The sequence below is a fragment of the Natator depressus genome, chromosome 1 (genome assembly GCF_965152275.1).
Source record: "Natator depressus isolate rNatDep1 chromosome 1, rNatDep2.hap1, whole genome shotgun sequence".
Taxonomy (NCBI): Eukaryota; Metazoa; Chordata; order Testudines; family Cheloniidae; genus Natator; species Natator depressus.
Genome location: NC_134234.1, coordinates 184770076 through 184790852, shown reverse-complemented (window position 1 = coordinate 184790852; position 20777 = coordinate 184770076). Strand labels below are relative to the sequence as shown.

Here is a 20777-nt window from a genome sequence, read left to right as displayed (position 1 = left end):
CTAGCCTGATTGCACAGTTTATTTTGTTGGAATAATTACAGTGAAAAAGGAACTGAAAAGATATTTAGGCTCTGATCCTGTAATGTGATCTACTAGTATGGACCTCTGAGCTCTTGTGGCATCGCACTTACTTCAGTGGGATTCCACATGAGAGTAATGGGCCCCATACCAAGATCAGGGCCTATGGCCTAAAACTGCCTTTGAAGTGAGAATTTAATATTGTAAATGTGCTCTTTATTCAGCGTTAACCTGTGTGGTCATTCTAGGATTGAACAACGCAGCAACAATGTAAGTGAAGCTGTGAATATGGTATGAACAGGATGCATTCACAACTTCATGTTCTTGACTAGCAGTAAGAGGTTTTCCCTCTCCAAGACTGTGTGCATAGTAAGGTTTTTGGCAGATTCTTCCACCACTGCTGTGTTACTATTGCAGCTGAACTAGCAATGATGCACTAGTGTGTACCAGATACTGGCATCTGCCCACCAACGAACAGTAGGTCTGTATGGCATAGTGGTAAAAATGTGGGTGGCCAGTATACACTACCACTTAGACCACTGCTAGCCCCAGTGATACTACACCAGTGCTATAGCAATGGAGGGACACAAGGCTCAGTGTAGGCATTATGTCTTTGAGCGAGAAAACCTCTTAGTGCAAGTCAAGGACATAAAGCTGTGATGCAGAATGAATGAAAGTTGCCTCTGTGCACAGGACCTTCACAAGCTAAGGGCTTGCAGAGTGATTTTCAAAGATGTGTGTCACCCAGGAACTCCCCCTGAACTTAACAGGAGTGCTCAATACTTTTGAAAAATCAGACCATTAAGCGCTTTGTCTCTTGGCACATAGGAGACATTTAACACATATTCACATGTAACACCTATTAATTTCAATGGAAATAACTTTAATGTATCAAGATGACAATATAACCTCGTAGGATTCTACTTATTTAACTATGTTGGTTCTACATCAGAATCTTGGAGGGTTATTTCTGAAGCCTATGTGATCCCAGAGTTTTGGTTACAATTCTGTCTTCCATCAGTTTTAGTAACAGGATTTAAGTGATAAAACTTACCATGTCAACTTCTGAAATGCTGTCAATACTTTCCACCTGCACATCAATGCCCACTGGTATCGGTGATCCTTCAAAATAGCAGAACAAAAACTGTGATCTGAAGTGACAAATGTTTTTAATATAAACCTATATGTTAATATATACCTAAACAACCTGCATTGTTCACCGCCTCCCCACACACATGCTGCCTTGAATTAATTTTAAAACTGTTGTGTGCACTGAATCCAACCTTAGTAACCAAATGAGAAAGTCAATGACAATGAAAGAAAACCTGATATTAAAAATCTGATCAAATAAGCACATGTCCTTCAGAGATCTCTCTGCAACCTAGCACAGGGTATGACTGGGATTTACAGCAGGGCCCTGAAGTTTGGTGAGCATAAGAAAATTTGCTTATGATTCTGAAACGAATGAAGCTTACACAACTCATTAGAATGGCCCTGTGGAAAACTTACATAAATACCTGTATCAAATATACCAATGCTTGTAAAGACTACTTAATAGTGAAAACCTTTCCTCCTCCTTCTAAAGAAAATTATTTATTATACTTCTAAAGTAACTTTACCAGGTAACTAATAAAAGTTTATCCTATAACAACTTGAAATGGATATACAGGTCCAATAAATGGGAAACCTGCTCATTGACTGCTGTATTCTAATCTGTTTCTCAGTGCTGGTGCGACTACACTGGTACTAACAACAATGCAACATAAGAACGGCCATACTGGGCCAGACCAATTGCCCATCCAATCCAGTATTTTGTCTTCTGGCTGTGGCCAGTGCCAGGTGCTTCAGAGGGAATAAACAGAACAGGTAATTATCAGGTGATCCATTCCCTGCCACTCATTTCCAGATTCTGGCAAACAGAGGCTAGGGACACTTCAGAGCATGCAAGCACTAGGGAGGACACAGCTCCCATGTTTTTACCACCACATCATGAAAACCTGCTCACCGAAATATTAATTATTATATGACTACGGAATGGCAGTAAGGACACTGGCTGTGATGACCAGGGAGAGTATGGGAGAATATAGATAGATACTAATTTAACTGCTGTAAGATTTTATAAATAAATTAAAATCCTGATCAAGTATTTTGCAAGTCAAAGCTCCCATTCTGCCCACTATTCTGAATTTCAGAGCTCTGGACAGCAAATATAAGTTAAAAATCCATCTACAAAACACAGGCAGAACAGCTAGGTGACTGCCACTGACACATACAGGGGCTTTTTTGGTATTAAAAATATAAAAAAGTGCAACATTAAAGTTAAAATTAAAACAAGGTCAGGAAATGCAGAAGTTAAGGTTCCCAGACCAATGCTAACAGTTATGCTTTACATATACATGAGTTATCCAGTATATTTTACAGTGAAGATCCCAAGCCTGAAAAAACTTAAGCAGGTGCTTTACTTCAAGCACATGAGTAGAGACAGTGACATTAATGGGATTGCAGAAGTCTGACAGAGCAGAATTTGGGAGCACCGTAAGTGCAACCTACATCTAAAATAAAAATAATATTACGTTTGTAGGATTGTGGCTTTGAAGCCAACTGAACTACTCACATGCATAGAGTTATAAACATGCCAAAGCATTTGCAGAATCATTACCTCAGTCAATAACATGGAACAAGAGAAACAGGAACAGAGTATGCACCTGCAATACGGCTGAGACATGGTTGCTGTCAGAACATTTGGACTGTAGGGGAAAGAAACAGCTGAGGATGTGGGAGAAAGTCCAAGAGAGCTCAACATGAGAGGAGAGGAGAAGAGAGGAAATAAAAATGTAAATGAAGGCACCTCAATACAGTATGCATTATTTTCATTGCTCTGAACTAATTTATGTATACAAAAAGAGGGAGGGAGATTTTTCTTACATTAAGAAACTTTACATAAAATTAAAAGTAATACTTTGTATCTGACCCCTTTAGATCTCTCTCTGCTTCTCCTGCTTCTTTTTGGCAGCTCTCGAGGCTGTAGTAGCTTCTGCAGCTGCTGTGTCTCCAGCCTCAAATGGGCATTTAGGTCGCTAAATCTATGTAGCTATGGATTCACTGGCCACTACCTCACCTCTGCACTCGCCTAACCCCACCCCTCACTCTGAGCTAGGGCAGATCAAGCACTCACAGAGCTCTAATCCACCAAGTGCAGGAGGTACAGACTCCTCCACTCCTTTTGATCCTAATTTGGCAAAGTTCTTAAGCACATGCTTAACTTTAAATATGTGTTGTCCCTTTAATTTCAGTGGAACTGCTCACATGCTTAATGGTTCAGCATGTGCTTAAGTACCTTGCTGAATTGGGGTCTTTCTATACCCAGTCCCTCCCCTACCATGCAACAAATGCATACTGGTTCTTCTCTGTTCTGGGCTTTTTGGTTCTATTAGTTGGGTTGGAGCATTTGGCCCTGTGAGTCAGAGCCAGTTTCCACTGAAATCAATGGTAATTAACCATGGGAACAGATGACCAAGGGAGGAGATAAATTCTCCATCACTTGGACTCTACATTGAGATTGGATGTTTTTCTAAAAGAAAGGGCTTTAGTTCAACCACACGTTGTTGAGTCACTGGATGAAATTCTATGGCCTGTGTTATACAGAAGGTCAGACTAAATGAACATCATAATCCCTTCCGGCTTTATTAATCAATGAAGGAATGGAGAGGCATCTATTGATATAAAGAGCACCGGGCTGAGTCCTAAAAGAGAAAGAAGAATAAACAACTCACTCTCTCCCAGAGGTGGAGTTGATCAGAGTTGAGGTACAGAGATGGGACAGAGTAGGGAAAGCTTGCGCTGCTGGTGCCCATGCCACAATGCTGCTGTTAATAAATTGGGAACTTCAGTGTCTGAGGCTGACAATGAAAATAGTATCAAGAGAAAATCTGGGTTTTTATTTTCCCAGTTTGACAAAACGGGGGGATGGGTAAGAGGAGTTTGTCATTAAACTGAGCAGCTCCAGTTAGCGTATTTCCACAAATTATTATTTTAGAGGGATTAGTTTTCACAATGGAAGTTCCGCAGATTTTCAAGATAATTTCTCCTCAGCAGCGAAACCAAATTATTTTCAGATGGATTTATATTCATGCAAACTTAAGTCCTGCCTTGTGGAATCAGTTTTCCTTCATTTTATTTATTTTAGAAGGTTTAAACCAAGCAAATGTTTCTCTCATGAGTGTGGAGTTTATTTTCATCGGCAGCCTGAGTGAAAGATAATAGATGCATATGCAAGTTACGTAACTTTTTCTAAAACTGAAGGTCCTCACAAATTCTGCAGCATGTTAGGGTCAATTTGTATGGTAGGAATGACAAAATCCTATGACAGACTTTAGAGAATTCTAAGGCATTTTTGTGCAGTTATAACTTTTACCATGTAGTTGCTGCACTGCACCTGCATTTCCATAGGATACATGTAGAATTTAGGAGAGTCAGCTAGTGAATTCCAGAAGCTTTGATCCTTCCACAGTGCCATGATAATCAGATCATTCATTACCCATGAAATAACTTAACCCTTTCTTTTTTGTTCCAGTTTGGAAAAATTACAATCTTCCACCATTAAGAAAGAGGGTCAATTACTAGTGAATGGATTGCTATTTTTCCAAGCTCCCACTACTAGATGGAGTATCAGACCTCTTCCAGTTGCATGCAGTTGTAACAGGGTGTGTTGGCTTTTTAAGGAGGCTACAGACCCAGCATAGCCCCCCCACCCCTTGAGTTCTGAGACATAATGGGAGTTGTAGGCTCTGCAACAATGCATATTGGGAAAGGGGGAGGCATATAAAAAAGCTCCTGTTCCCTCTGGCAAGGCAGGGAACAAGAAATAGGTAAGACCTAATGATGCTCCCTCCTGAAAAGGGCCTGGGAGGGAGGTCAGGTGGACAGAAGGGTCAGGGAACCACAGGGAGAAGAAATTACTGTGGAATTTGTTACAGTTCCCTGGGGGGATAGAGCTCTGGGGGAGGGGGGAGCGGAGTAATAAAGGGTATTTTATCTTTGTCCATCTGTTTGAAGTATTTGAGATGGGATGGTGCCAGAAGTAGCCAAGGCCTAGGATGGAAATTAGTGGACTATCAGAGTGAAGGAAGAGGCCTTGGGCAAGAAGAGCAGACAGGACTTGAAACGTTTATTGAGTGCTATTTGCCTGTAAAGACTGTATCTTCCAAAAGAGGGTGGGAGGAAGCCCCCTTCACTCCCTGTATCACTAGGGGAAAATTTCTGAGACCTTTAAGGGAGGGCTGTGACACAGAGAGGAAAAGATCTAGGTGCTGAATGGCATCTCGGAGTCCTTTTTTGTAGTGGACTTCCATTGGACTCTTGCTTGCCTTGGAAGAGGCGGAGTTGTTCTAATTTAGCTGAAAGGGTAAAGTAAACTACCCAACCACTAAGATGACCTGTGAGGAAACTGAGACAGAGGCCACACTTGATAACAGAAAGAGGAAAGATAAGCCACCTGCGTACAGAAACTTTTACCTTCTACTGGCTAAATATTACCACACATTACAGTTCAGGTATTTCTTAAGTGTGAGAGTGTTATCATGCTCTCTTGTGGCTGACCTCACAAAGCCATGGTAAGCCTTAACATGACCAACTACACACTCACGCCTTGATCCTGCAGGTGCTAGTTTCCTGTAAAGACTGTATCTTCCAAAAGAGGGTGGGAGGAAGCCCCCTTCACTCCCTGCATCATTAGGGGAAAATTTGTGCAGTGTGCAATAGGGAACATACGGTTTCACTCCAGTGTAAATGTGAACAGAGACTACACATGTGCTTAAGTCTACGCTTAGATAGTTCTTTTCATCTGTAGATCTCAAAACACTTCACTAAGGTGGACAAGTAGAATTTTACTGTACATGTAGGGAAACAGAGGCACAGAAAAATCAAATAATTACCCAATATATAGTCATTGCAAATGTAAACAAATTAAAAGGTGAGAGAAATTAAAAAGTTGAGGCTAGAATTGAAATGAGCTGGAGAGTCAATGAGGACAGAAGACCTAGGAGGGCTCATCCAAGTAGCAGAAGCTTCAGAGGAGATGGCTCTTGCACAAAGAGAAGAAGAGAGGCGGATGCTAGATGAGTGAAAGGAGGGGTGTGTGGTAGACTCTAGCAAGTCCTCAGCAGGTGATGGTAGAGCAAGACAGTGACTTTTAAAAAAGACTTTCAAATAATGTAGTTAAGAAACACTAAACAGGAAGATTATTTAAAAGGAATTCAAAGAGCAGCTCTCTCTAACCACCTCTCTCAAATGGGAGAGTTCTGCCTGTCAATCCAGTCTGACTGGTGACACAACAGATCATAGCTGGGCAGGAAACATCATTTTGATATCTGGAAGTGATCATTTGCCCAGAGTTTAAAGTAAGGGCGTGGAAGTTCTGCATGGTGTTAGCAATGCAATTTATTTTCTCCCTCCTCCTGTAGTCCAAGTTGGATTATTTTCTAAGAGTTCCACAATACCTAACAGACAGCTAGGAGACTTAAGGCCATGATATTTTTAAAAGGGCATTATAAGATATTAAAAGATTTGCATGTGGATCCACTGACTTTCCTTTCCTTCCTTGGGTAACATGACACTGTACTTTTAGGCAATTACCATTTCTGAGGATGAGGTTTGCACTACTGTACAGCTGCTAAATACATAATCCCTCCCTGCTCCCCCATTGGCAGAGGAACACATCATGCTCACTCACACTGGTCTGGCTTTCAAAAGGACAATAAAAGAAGGAACAGAGTCTCCCCACAGTTCAACCTTTCATCAGGGCTGATTAGTACTGTAGTAAAATTGGAACAGAAGCAATGCGGGTACAGGTAATGCTAACAGGAGCTAATGGTATGTGGAATCATAATTTAGGCTGCCTCCATACTACAGATTAAATTGTTTTAGCACGTTGGGGGCAATTTAAGCAGATTAATGGCTGGGGAAATTGTGTAGATCATGGCAACAGGGAAGTGGGCAGCATTCAAGCAGTGGGGGTGTAACAATGCTGGTTCTGGCGGGACCCAACTGAGAGTGCCAATTCAGGACAAATTGCTTAAAGCAGGACAGTTATAGCCCAAGGGTGGGGTTTTTCCACCTCTAAGGCAAACCAAACCAGCCAGACAGAGAGGACTTTGGTTTTACCCCACTGGCTAACCACAAGTCACAGAAGCAATTCCCTTAGATACTCCAGTTTCCCAGTATCACCACCAGTGCCACTCATTATGGAGACAAATGGTTATGAAAACCAATACCCCAGTAAAAGAAAAAAGGTTCTCCCGATCCCAAAGGACCAAGCCCCAGACCCAGGTCAATATACAAATCAGATCTTACCCACAAATCACGCTGTTGCCAATCCTTTAGAATCTAAAATCTAAAGGTTTATTCATAAAAAGGAAAAAGATATAGATGAGAGCTAGAATTGGTTAAATGGAATCAATTATATACAGTAATGGCAAAGTTCTTAGAATAAACTGCAGGTTCAAATCAAGTCTCTGGAGTACATCCACAGCTGGGATGGGTCTTTCAGTCCTTGGTTCAAAGCTTCAGTGTAGCAAAGTCCCTCCAGAGGTAACAAGTGGGAATGAAGACAAGATGGAGATGAGGCATCAGCCCTTTATAGTCTTTTCCAGGTGTAAGAACACCTTTTTGTTCTTACTGTGGAAAATTACAGCAAAATGGAGTTTGGAGTCACATGGGCAAGTCCCTGCATACTTTGCTGAGTCACAAGGCATATCTGCAAAAAGAAAAGGAGTACTTGTGGCACCTTAGAGACTAACCAATTTATTTGAGCATAAGCTTTTGTGAGCTACAGCTCACTTCATCGGATGCATACTGTGGAAAGTGTAGAAGATCTTATTATATACACATAAAGCATGAAAAAATACCTCCTCCCACCCCACTCTCCTGCTGGTAATAGCTTATCTAAAGTGATCACTCTCCTTACAATGTGTATGATAATCAAGTTGGGCCATTTCCAACACAAATCCAGGTTTTCTCCCCCCCCCATACACACACAAACTCACTCTCCCGCTGATAATAGCTTATCCAAAGTGACCACTCTCCTTACATTGTGTATGATAATCAAGGTGGACCATTTCCAACAGAAATCCAGGGTTTAACAAGAACGTCTGGGGGGGAGGGGGGGAGGATAGGAAAAAACAAGGGGAAATAGGCTACCTTGCATAATGACTAAGCCACTCCCAGTCTCTATTCAAGCCTAAGTTAATTGTATCCAATTTGCAAATGAATTCCAATTCAACAGTTTCTCGCTGGAGTCTGGATTTGAAGTTTTTTTGTTGTAAAATAGCGACTTTCATGTCTGTAATCGCGTGACCAGAGAGATTGAAGTGTTCTCCGACTGGTTTATGAATGTTATAATTCTTGACATCTGATTTGTGTCCATTTACTCTTTTACGTAGAGACTGTCCAGTTTGACCAATGTACATGGCAGAGGGGCATTGCTGGCACATGATGGCATATATCACATTGGTGGATGTGCAGGTGAACGAGCCTCTGATAGCGTGGCTGATGTTATTAGGCCCTGTGATGGTGTCCCCTGAATAGATATGTGGACACAGTTGGCAACGGGCTTTGTTGCAAGGATAGGTTAGTGGTTCTGTTGTGTGGTGTGTGGTTGCTGGTGAGTATTCGCTTCAGGTTGGGGGGCTGTCTGTAGGCAAGGACTGGCCTGTCTCCCAAGATTTGTGACAGTGTTGGGTCATCCTTCAGGATAGGTTGTAGATCCTTAATAATGCGTTGGAGGGGTTTTAGTTGGGGGCTGAAGGTGACGGCTAGTGGCGTTCTGTTATTTTCTTTGTTAGGCCTGTCCTGTAGTAGGTGACTTCTGGGAACTCTTCTGGCTCTATCAATCTGTTTCTTCACTTCTGCAGGTGGGTATTGTAGTTGTAAGAATGCTTGATAGAGATCTTGTAGGTGTCTGTCTCTGTCTGAGGGGTTGGAGCAAATGCGGTTGTATCGCAGAGCTTGGCTGTAGACGATGGATCGTGTGGTGTGGTCAGGGTGAAAGCTGGAGGCATGTAGGTAGGAATAGCGGTCAGTAGGTTTCCGGTATAGGGTGGTGTTTATGTGACCATCGTTTATTAGCACTGTAGTGTCCAGGAAGTGGATCTCTTGTGTGGACTGGACCAGGCTGAGGTTGATGGTGGGATGGAAATTGTTGAAATCATGGTGGAATTCCTCAAGGGGTTCTTTTCCATGGGTCCAGATGATGAAGATGTCATCAATATAGCACAAGTAGAGTAGGAGCGTTAGGGGACGAGAGCTGAGGAAGCGTTGTTCTAAATCAGCCATAAAAATGTTGGCATACTGTGGGGCCATGCGGGTACCCACAGCAGTGCCACTGATCTGAAGGTATACATTGTCCCCAAATGTAAAATAGTTATGGGTAAGGACAAAGTCACAAAGTTCAGCCACCAGGTTAGCCGTGACATTATCGGGGATAGTGTTCTTGACGGCTTGTAGTCCATCTTTGTGTGGAATGTTGGTGTAGAGGGCTTCTACATCCATAGTGGCCAGGATGGTGTTATCAGGAAGATCACCGATGGACAATGTAAGGAGAGTGGTCACTTTAGATAAGCTATTACCAGCAGGAGAGTGAGTTTGCGTGTGGGGGGGGGGGGTGAGAAAACCTGGATTTGTGCTGGAAATGGCCCAACTTGATTATCATACACATTGTAAGGAGAGTGATCACTTTAGATAAGCTATTACCAGCAGTAGAGTGGGGTGGGAGGAGGTATTTTTTCATGGTTTATGTGTATATAATAAGATCTTCTACACTTTCCACAGTATGCATCCGATGAAGTGAGCTGTAGCTCACGAAAGCTTATGCTCAAATAAATTGGTTAGTCTCTAAGGTGCCACAAGTACTCCTTTTCTTTTTGCGAATACAGACTAACACGGCTGTTACTCTGAAAGGCGTATCTGCCTTCTCTCAATGGGTCAATCGTATAGCTGATGGTCCTTAATGGGCCATCAAGCAGGCTAGGCAGAGCTGACACCAACTTGTCTGGGGTGTCACCCAGAAGCATAGCATAAGTTTGAAATACAGACAGTATAGAACCAATATTCATAACTTTAACTACAAAAATGATACACACATATAGACAGCATAATCATAACCAGCAAACCATAACCTTGTCTTAGACACCTTATTTGACCCCCTTTATACAAGATTTGGTGCCACCAGAGGACCTTGGTTGCCAAAATGATCTATACGGTCCCAGATTATATCAATAACATCACAGGGGTATATTTGTATGGACAGACGCGTGTGCTCTATGACTATGATGACACAAATTGGACAGTTTCTGTTGACGCTAGCCTTTACTTGGGAAGCAAACAGTTTTAGGGCTTGTCTAAACACAAGGGTTTACTTTGCACTAACTTTTGAAATGGCCTGCATACACATGACACAAACCCTTAAGAGAGTAACTCTGCAGTCTATACTACACTTACAAAATGTAATAAATTCCTTGTGTATTGAGTTAGTGCAGACTAATGTTCATGGGTATACCTCACTCTTATGCTGTACCATTCTGGGACTTCTGAAGGACAATCCAGCAGGTTCAGCATTACTGCAGAGATTTGGAGTAATTCCCAAATTTGAAACAAGACAATGCACTGTGGGATGGAGTTGGGAAGACTGGCTGAAGTGCAGCTGCAATGCTTGTGGCTTCTTGAGCTCACACTGGGGAAAACTTATTCTAAACTGCTCTAGCCCAGCCACACCTAAGATAAAGATTGTTCCTTGCTGCTGCAACTAGCCATTACAATTAAAGCTTGTAAAATGTCTCCGGCAGCTTTCGTTTTGACTCAAGATGTTGTACAAGGATTGTAAACTCAAGGTGCCCCAAGCAACGGTTTCCTTTAATTTTTACATTTTTTTTTGGAGCAGACAGGGCCTGTGTGTGAAAGATGGTGTTTGTAGCTGCCTACCTGGGACACTCAAAACTATAGAGCTGTGAAATGAAAAAGAAGCAAAGAGAAAATCCAGCCAAGGAAACAATGTGACAGCCAAGCTTTGGGAATAAATTATTATAACACTGAGTCTTTTTCTTTCTTTTTTTTTTTTAAATGTTTGAGTAGAGCCAGAGCTATGTTCTGAATTATAGGTTTGGTTCACTTAACCTCATTTTATAATGAGCTGCAGGCAAAGCAGCATTTCTTTGGCAAGAAGTAGAAACAGCACATTAATAGCCTGCTGGTTTTGATTCATCTGGACATATCCTATTCGTGGGGTTTACATAAGCAAATTAATCTATTAATAAATTAGTAATGTCAGAACTGAATTTTAAAAACATCATTTGTTAAGAGTCAGAAGGACAAATTATGCTTGCACTTACACCAGCATACATCTGGAATAACATCACTGATTACAATGGAGTTATACCACATTTACACCTACGTAAGTGAAGCAGGATTTGGCTCAATCATCCTAAAATAGGTGTTCTCACCTCCACAGGGCCACAAATATAGGTGGTGCAAAGAGAACTTAAACTGGACAGATTTGGACTGAAGAATTCCCCCGGCAGAGATATTCACAGAGGGAATTTCTGTGAGCTTTAGGCTGATGGAGGGTGGGTAGCCAGATGCCCTTACCCCTGGAGTAAGGGGAAGATTATTTGTTGTGGGAGAAGACTCAGTTGGGCTACGTTACCAAAATCTTTGGGCCCAGCTCCATGATGTAACACCTGGGAAACCCAACGGGGTGTAACTGAGGACAGAATTTGACCTATTTAAAAAAATTCTTTTGCTTTTAAAATACACGCTCTTTACCCAACTGTTCTGACCTGATTTTCCTCCCCTTCAGTATTGTTAGCTAATGCAGCTAACTGAGCTGAATAAATCATGCTATGGGGCACAAGTGTGTGTGGCAGATACAAGTCCACCAGGAATCACAGCGATGAGAAGCTCTGTCTGTTAAGCTTGGAAAAAGCATCAGCTTCCTGAATGCACAAAACCAGAGTGCTGTAAATCTCCCCGCCCTCCCCACCCCCATCATAAAGCCAGATTATGGCTGATGCTGGGCAGATGCAGTAGGGGGGAGAAAGCACAGCAGGCCCTCTTCCCCACTCCAGGGTATCTCTGCAGGTGGCAGCTGTAGTTAGGCAGGCTGTACTGATAGAGCCAGTCGGCCCCAGAGAGCAGTGCTCACAATGGCCAGGGCTCCACACTCTTCATGCATGCCAGGAGAGCTTCTCTGGAGGATAGCTCAGTGGTTTGAGCATTGGCCTGCTAAACCTAGGATTGTGAGTTCAATCCTTGATGGGGCCATTTAGGGATCTGGGGAAAAAATTGGGAATTGGTCCTGCTTTGAGCAAGGGGGTTGGACTAGATGACCCTTCCAACCCTGATATTCTATGATAAAGAGATTGCGCTTCTATGAAGTAAGAGCTATAACTTTTTCAGGTGGTCGCACATGACACTAACCAACATGCTCCTGGGGTGTCTTTGGAGGCACTGGGCCCAATCCACCTTGGCCCTGCACCTCGTGTAGTCATTGCATAGCTGCTAAAATACGCTACCCCAGCAGAGGGGGGGCATTTGCACCCATTTTGCCCTGGGGTAAGTGATGCACAAGGGCAATAGTGAATGGAGCCCAGAACGCCTCCAATGCTACTTCAGTGTAGCGCCTCCTCTTTTTCACCAGCATATCTCAGGCTCTAAAGAGACTCAATTAAACCTCTATGGTGTGGAAGAACTGCATCCCGAACAGATTGTTTCCCCACTAATTAGTATTTCATGGCTTCCCCCACCTCCACACCACACCACCAATTCCCCTCAGTTACCTGTACGGTCAGAGTGAGAAACCATAGCCAGGCAACACGCTCCCTCAAAAGAAAAAAAGTCTTTAAAATAAAACAGGCCAAACCATTCAGCTAGTAAGCAAATAATCCATAGAACAGTTTCAAAGGGTAATTTTAATGCTATCATATCACTGTGATGTTTAAAGGAGGGTTTTTTGGTTGGCTAGTTTTTGTGTGGGTCCAGAGCTGCAGAGACCCACGGTGACAACATCCAGATTAAAGAGAACAAAATCTATTATCTGTCTCCAGATTTATTCAATAATACTAGTCCAATTTCCAGCTTCCAGGAATAATTATAGTACTGCACATGGTTCATATCCTCCAAGTAATACCTAACCTATATTTTAAACTAGGCTGTATTGTTCGTATTGACTCTTTTCCGTTGGTGTCTTTAACAGTACACATTCCCCATCACCAATTGCATCTCATCCTGTATTTAAGCTTCCCTTTGCGAAACACTTCAGCACTAGATGAAAGTCAATCTCCTTGAAGGAAATGCATATCCTGTATCTTTCCTGTCCCAGGATGAATTAAGGTACCCTATCCAAAGTCATGTTCTGATTGGTTAGTTGAAGCTTGGCCCTTTTGGTGATGTCACAACTGTGTATTAACTACCAACAGAAGCCTTGATTCACCATTGTGTTACTCATGGAGTACTTCATAGAGAGCTGTTTGCTGTCATGGAAATGTAATTTATGGAAATGCCATCTGTGGAAGGAAAAAGCAATTCCTTGAGTGGAAAAGCAGGAGGGAGGGACACCGAGGTAACTTGCAAAGCCATTGACTGATATATTTCAGATTACTAGCTTCACCTGTCTTTCAGAAATAGCTTTCAGCGAACATCGTGGTGGGGTTTCATTGTGATAAGGAGACTTGCCTGTTGGAAAACGGACCAAGACCACTAGCCAGCCACCAGACAGTAATGATATTCAGTTACTAATGTCTGGATTTAAGTCGGCAATCTTTAACAATCCCCTGAGCTATCCAGTCCACCACGACCAGGAGATTTTCATTGTCCCACGTCCAGTTTGCCTGTCATGGGCCAAATCCTGCAGAGCTTCAGACAAAACTCTAATTGACTTGGCCTTATCATAGAATCATAGAATATCAGGGTTGGAAGGGACCTCAGGAGGTCATCTAGTCCAACCCCCTGCTCAAAGCAGGACCAATCCCCAGTTTTTGCCCCAGACTTATTTGGTGACTTATTAAAGCAAGACTTGCTTAGCCTTCCCTTTCAGGATATGGCTGTGCCTCAGGTTCCCTGTTGGCTGGCTGTCTCCCTTCTCCATGTCAGGGATAGTTTTAGCTCTCCAGCTGGAATAAAATACTCCTCCTTTCCCAAGGTAAGCAAGAGTCCAATGGAAAATGTCCAAACAAAAAGGCTTCACTCAGTTTGCTCTCTGAGCCACAACCCTCCTTCCAGGGACCATGGGAACTTTTCCCCTTCTGAGACAACCAACTGGTTACAGAGGTATCAGCACATTGCTTCTTGAAGGCAGAGCTGAGGCATAGATGGGCCCATGTTCTCCTTCTGCCAAAGCCTTCAGTCCTGAGCAGGGGCATCATTTGCTATGAGGCAGGGCAGACTCAGTTGCCCCTGCCCAGATTTTTGTTTGGCCTCCAACAGACTTTTCATAGGTCTATATGCTCCACTATTCCTCCCCCGGCCTTTGCAAGATATAATAAATCACAAAGAATGTTCTATATGCTGACACAACTTTGGCCCCCCTAGAATTTTTCTGAAATGACACCCATGGCCCTGAGGCCCTAAACAATAAAGTAGCTATCTGCTCCAGCCTTAGACATTCCCACTTCACTCTTCCTTCCCATCCCATAGCCCCTAAGTTATTGCTTGCTTGTCTGTCTGCCTCTTAGGCCTTCTCTCTTGCTCTTTTCCAGGCTTCTTCATTACAGCCCATCCCACACTCCTCTGTTGGTAGCCCCACTCTAGGTCTTGCCCAGACCCAGTTGCTGAAGAGTAACGGTGGTAGGTGGTGCTGCTACTCTTTTTCTCTGGGTCTCTTTTTCGTGGAATGAAGGGGAGCATATTTATAGCCCTTTTCCCTTTCCCAGCTTTTCTTGTTGTAGCCTGCAGTTCCTATTAATCCATCCAGGAATTACAACCCCACAGAGTGCTTTAATCCTGGGCCAAGACAGTAACAGGAATGTTGGGCCTGGGGGCTGCCTTTAGCCAGCATGCGCTTTTACAAAGGCCAACTTAAACAACACTGCATTCTGTGCAGCACTTCTTCTAAAAAACTACTCCCACTACAGCCAGCTATATACACTGCAAGTACGTAGCTCTGCTCTGATTAGCTACTGGCAGTTTCCATGACTTGCATACTGTGGGCTACATTATCAGCTAGTGTAAATAGGCCTACAGCCATTGACTTCTCTGAAGTCTATGACTATTTACAGCTGCTGAGAATCTGTCCTTGTATATTTTATTTTGTATTCACAATTTGGAGCAGGCCAGCCCGTTTCCATGAATCATGAACACAGAACTGCTGACCCTGGTTCAGAAAAGCCTTCTAGCAAGGCACCTTTCTCGATTTTAGTGTAATAACTTAGGGCCAAAATCTGTAATTCATAGGTATGTTATGCCTCAACCTCAAAGGGACATGTCAATGTGTATCCAATGGCAGAAACTGGCCCTCTAATGGGATATTCAAATTATGAGCATCCCATATGATACCTTTTTTATTCACTTACAATGTAATTAAATAGGGAAATAACAATCATGCAAACCAATAACACAGGAGTCCAAGGGCCAATAAACCAAAAATATAAGGTTGTGGTTTTTTTAATTCAGTGCTTCATGCCAACTCAATATACTCAGGAATTGGTAACTTGCTTAAAAACTTCAAAACAAATTTGATGAGTTTCAGGAATTTGCTGATTGCTACTAGACTGCACAGTTTTAGGGGGATATGTTAATGCAACGTTTGGTAAGAGAATTGTATCTGTAACAGTAAAGATAAAAAATTACTTAGCTGTGAGTAGATAATTTGGCAACTCTTATTACAGTTGTGCAAAGAACAAAAATTGTCTTTTGTTCTAAACTATTTCTTGGTTTAAACTAAGGAGGGGAAAAATCTCAGTTAAACCTGACATTCCATTTTCACACGACCTTGCTGGGCACGGGTTTTGCAGCTTATAGTGCAAGAAGAAACGATTAAATAGTATAGAAATGTTAATGCAGCTGGCTGCTTACCTCCAAATCCAGGTCTCATTGCAAAGTCATGGTTGTCTATGCGGAGAAGCTGCTCGGCCTTTAGTGGGCGTACTTTGGTGCTGTCTAATTTCCTCGTTTTAATATCTCGTTTGCTGTGTTTTAAAAAACAATCAAGTCAGGAGCTTCATTGCTGACATTCACAATAATGATTAAATTAGACGACATGACTAGATTACTGGATTGTGGGCAGTGACACAACCACATGAAAAAAAATTAGTGAAAATGGGGAGGGGAGAGACCCAGAGTGAAAATGCACAGGACAATTGTATTGAAGGAGAACATCAACAAGATATAAAAAGTTGGGGGTGGGACACACATGTCCCCTTCTATCCCCTCAGAGGTTGCATCTCTGGGTGTGGGAGAGCATGTAACAGAGAGATAAACACTTGATGAAGAAACTGATACATTAGTTTTCACCTAGCTACCTTCTAATCCTGTTTGGAAATAACATAATATGTTTGTAGCTTTAATGTGAGCCACACTAAGTCATATGTATTACTGGGGGAGTGGCGATGACCTCATATAGCGGTTGCTCAACACTCTTCATGAGAGCATTTCTATTGTTTTTAAGGAGCTCTAATGTCTCAATGGTTTGCAGCAGGACTCTAAAATTTGACAGTGGGATAATCCTGGGGTCAGGGAGGTGCCTTTTGGTGTCCCCCTTAAACAAATCATTCAGATTTGGCCAAGTTAGAAGCTGAAAAGGAATCACCAGTTCCAATTTGTATTTTGATTACTACAGCTCATTGCTAGATTTACTGCCAAAACCAGCCAACACTCCATTAGCACTGTGCCTGGCACCATCTCAGCATGCCCTACACCACTGAACCTCCAAAGGAACACAGACAACACAGATGATCCTTTTCCTGCTGTTGCTGGAACCAGGACACCATACATGCTAGACTCATATCTAGAGACTGGTGTTAAAATTATGTTCCCTTCACAACACTTTTTATTAAGCAAAGGCTCAGACCACACAAAAAAATTACACAAGCTGGGAACAGAACCTAGGTCTTTAATGTGGCAGACTCATGTCTCACCCACACTGTCTCTCAGAAAGAATGTATTGAATTTTAGCTTGGCTATGCGGTGTGTGAAGCGTGACTACCCCTGCATATGTTTCCACTGTTTCAGTGTGTTGCGTGTCCTCCACCAGTGGCTGGCTTACAGAGACTATTCCCAGCTATTGTAATTACTCTTTTAGTTGGTGTGGTAGAGGTCTCTGCTGAAAGTTCAGGGTTCAACCCCCTTTTTTTTGATGGAGAGGCAGGGAAACAATGTTAGTGGCACATAATAGAATTGGTTTTCCTCTTTTCCCTTTTTAAAGAAACCCAGGAAATTACAGGATAAAAATATCAATGTTAAAAGAATGTTAAAAAGCTTGTTCAGCTATTATTTATTATATTTATCACCATACCCATGAGAAGCCATCATCATAGACCAGGACTCCCTTGTGGCAGGCACTGTCCAAAGACAGAACAATAAGAAGCCACATGCAGTTACTGTGAATCACGTGCTTCAAATGTACCTTTCTGCCACTCAAAGTGGATTTTCCATTGTGTTTAGTAAAATCTGCATTCACTAATGTAAAAAGCCTAACATTTCGCCAGTCAAAATGTTTTGTTCTTTATTGTAGGGAAAGGACCAGGAGAATCATCTCTTTCTCATGTACTTTTGGTTAATGCTTTAAAATCTTCTTTGCGAGAGAACGCAGATAAATAGCTTTGGAGGGGGAATTTGGGTTACGCTATTAAACCAGTGAAAGTTGTAGGTTAAGTAACATTTTCACATGGGATTCTTTATAAAAGGCCACTCATTTAACCAAGGCCATCTCTCGGCAGTGTCCCTAATAATCCTAGTGCTGGCTGAAAGGGATTTCCCCAGGAGGAAAAAGAGGTTACTGGAAAGTTAGACCCTGTTGAAATGGACTGGAGATCATGCCCCCTTTAGAAATGATGCCAAAGAGAATCAAACAAAGAAAAATTAAATGTATTTGGCTCCTTTCTGCAGCTGCTAAACTCTGGGATCCTCTGTGGCTTGGAACCTGCAGTCTAGTCCCAATTCCAAACTTAACGTTGCAAGTGGTCTATAGAATACAAGCATTTGAGGCCAGATCCTCAGCTGGCGTATATCTGCTAACTCCATGGATTTCAAGGGAGCTACGCCAATTTGCACCTGGTCCTGGAATTCCTCTCCAACTCCCTTCTCTTTGTATGGAGGTCAACGTTGTGACATGCTTCTCCCTTTTATCTTGCCTACCTCACAGGAGTGTCATGAGGATTAATTAGTTAAGCTCTTTGAAACCAAAGAAGTTACATTAGCACCAAATATTATTGCAATCATACGACAATAGGTCTGTACAGTATGTCAAGCAGGATTCTACTGTGGATGCACATTCCCACTGTCAGACCCCTCTCTCATTTTGTGAATTGTTATGCCAGTGGTGGATACTGGATCAACAGCCAGAAATTCAAGTCTGCTATTCACAGAACAGGACAAGGAGAGGGAACCGTAGCATACACATCTCTCTCACCTCCCTACCAACATTCCTCAACTCAGACGAGCAGGGACCACCTTGAGGTGTTAGACAGTAGGTCAGTCTCCATTCTCATGCAGTTCCTCACCCATTTGCACAACTAACAAAGTGCCAGTTATTTCCCATTTTGATAGCGGGATTTTTTTTTTAATGGACACTGAGTCCAGTGGTAATGACTCCTAGATATTCAGTTCATTTCAGACGGACTGCTGAACAGTCATAACTTTCAGGTCTGCTTGGCTTGGACTGGATTTGAACCTGTGACTTAAAGATGAGTCATTACTAGTTCCCTGAGCCGTGCAGCTTTTCTATGCACCTCAGTTATTAAGTTATGATTGCTTCCACTACCATGTATCTCTTATACACAAATTCAGCAGGATATTCCGTGATCCAGAAGTGGTGCAGCTGCCAGAGGAGTCCAACTATGCTGTGTTTTATCAACATATAGCATAACATGAATAGGCTACGAGTCCCATGCTGTCCATTATTACACAATGCTACGCATGCAGAATATGGGGAAACAATCGCCTTCCCTTTCGTCCTCCCATAAATTTATCAAAATTTTTCCTACTTTCATGATAAGGCAGTATTTTGATGGATTGGGTTATTATCGGCAGTAGATTGAGACCTGGGATTTTTATTGACGTATTATAATGTAAACATGGGAACACATTCAAAGGCCTCACATGTATGATATGAAATTGATCTATACAAACTGTTGCTGGGGGAGGGGAAAGCCATTTCACCCAGAAACTTAAATGCAAAAGGCTTTATGTCACTTCTTTTTTCCTTTTAAAGTAGCCACCTCACATTTTTTAAGCCTGCCTTTTGCTGTAATAGTTAGATGCAATAATCCCAACTAAAAACTAAATAAAATATATTAAACAGCTTAAGCTTTGGGATTTGCAGTTAGACGTGGAATAATTCCATAAATAAAGCGTCGTGGATAACTATATTCCAGAAGAGTAACATACTGTAATATGATTAAAATGAAAACCTACTTAAACTAGCCTTATTCTGTTGTTGAAAAAAGCATCTGCATACAATAGTTATTACACTGATATTTAGTGCAATAAAGATAATGTAATAATGATTGCATAAACCCAACTTTAGATATGAATTTGTTTCTGATGGTAGAAAAAACCTGAAACTCTTGAACGACTATATGTTGACAGCGATACAATAATCGCAATACTTAACTCTTATGTGGTGCTTTACATTTTCAAAGAGCTGTACAAACATTATCTAACTGATCACATATACACACCCACCCACATTATATAAGTATTTAGAATTATGATACAGAATGATCAGTGATGGAAACGTTACTGTAAAGTATTATTGCTATTTGTCTCATGGGGGCACCCAAAGGCCCCAGTCAAAACTGGGACCCCACTGTGCTAAGGGCTGTACAAACACAAAGATCAGTCAAATAGGACTCTGAACAAAGAGAATACCTTCTTAGGTTTGGTGACAGACACAACATTTATTAGCAGAAGGGCAGCAGCGAGCCAGGGTATATAGCTTACCTGTTATACTTCTTCATGGATGAGCATTTCTGTTGATGACGATGATGATCACTTTGAGAACTGACACTGGTTAGCACAGCTGTTGGCCAAAGGCAGGTGAGGAGTAGCAGCTTTATTACCAGGACCATGTCTACCAAAACAGAAATGCAATGGATTCAACCAATCCACCTCAGTGACCTTTCACTTTTAGTGGTCCTGTTATTTAGAGACAGCATACCATAAAGAGGATGCAAGTATAATGAGGCATCACTAAAAACAGAAGACAAAGGCATCCCAGTTTTGATTTCCTCTCTGAGCTCTCCTTTTATTCTAGCAAATTGCAAAAATTCCTTAAAATCCACACACGAGGGTACCTGCTGTCAAGCAGCTGCAATTTGCCTTTAGAAATGTAATAAATATAACCACTTATTTTGTTGATTCTCCGTTTGCGCCATTGCTTCCACTCTTTCAGGGTAGGTTCTTAGTTGAATGAGAGCTTACTGAGTGGGTGATAAAGCAAATGTAGCCCTGTGCAGACAAAAGGGTGATGTCAAACATTTAATCCCCCTTAATCCCACACAACACCATATAAAAATCTTTCATTGTCCTATAAAAATATGTGCTTAATGAGACAA

General features: G+C 42.0%; 1 protein-coding gene across 1 annotated transcript in view; it reads right to left on the bottom strand.

Moving 5' to 3' along the window:
- Nucleotides 1-20413, bottom strand: part of GABRR3 (gamma-aminobutyric acid type A receptor subunit rho3) — a 48840-nt gene extending 28427 nt beyond the window's left edge. Inside the window, exons 1-3 of the mRNA XM_074946933.1 lie at nt 20164-20413; nt 16078-16190; nt 1073-1140 (exon numbers count right to left, since the gene is read on the bottom strand). Coding sequence (XP_074803034.1) covers nt 1073-1140; nt 16078-16190; nt 20164-20291 — 309 coding nt within the window. The 5' untranslated portion in view covers nt 20292-20413. The remainder of the gene's footprint in view (nt 1-1072; nt 1141-16077; nt 16191-20163) is intronic.
- Nucleotides 20414-20777: the final 364 nt, after the last annotated feature.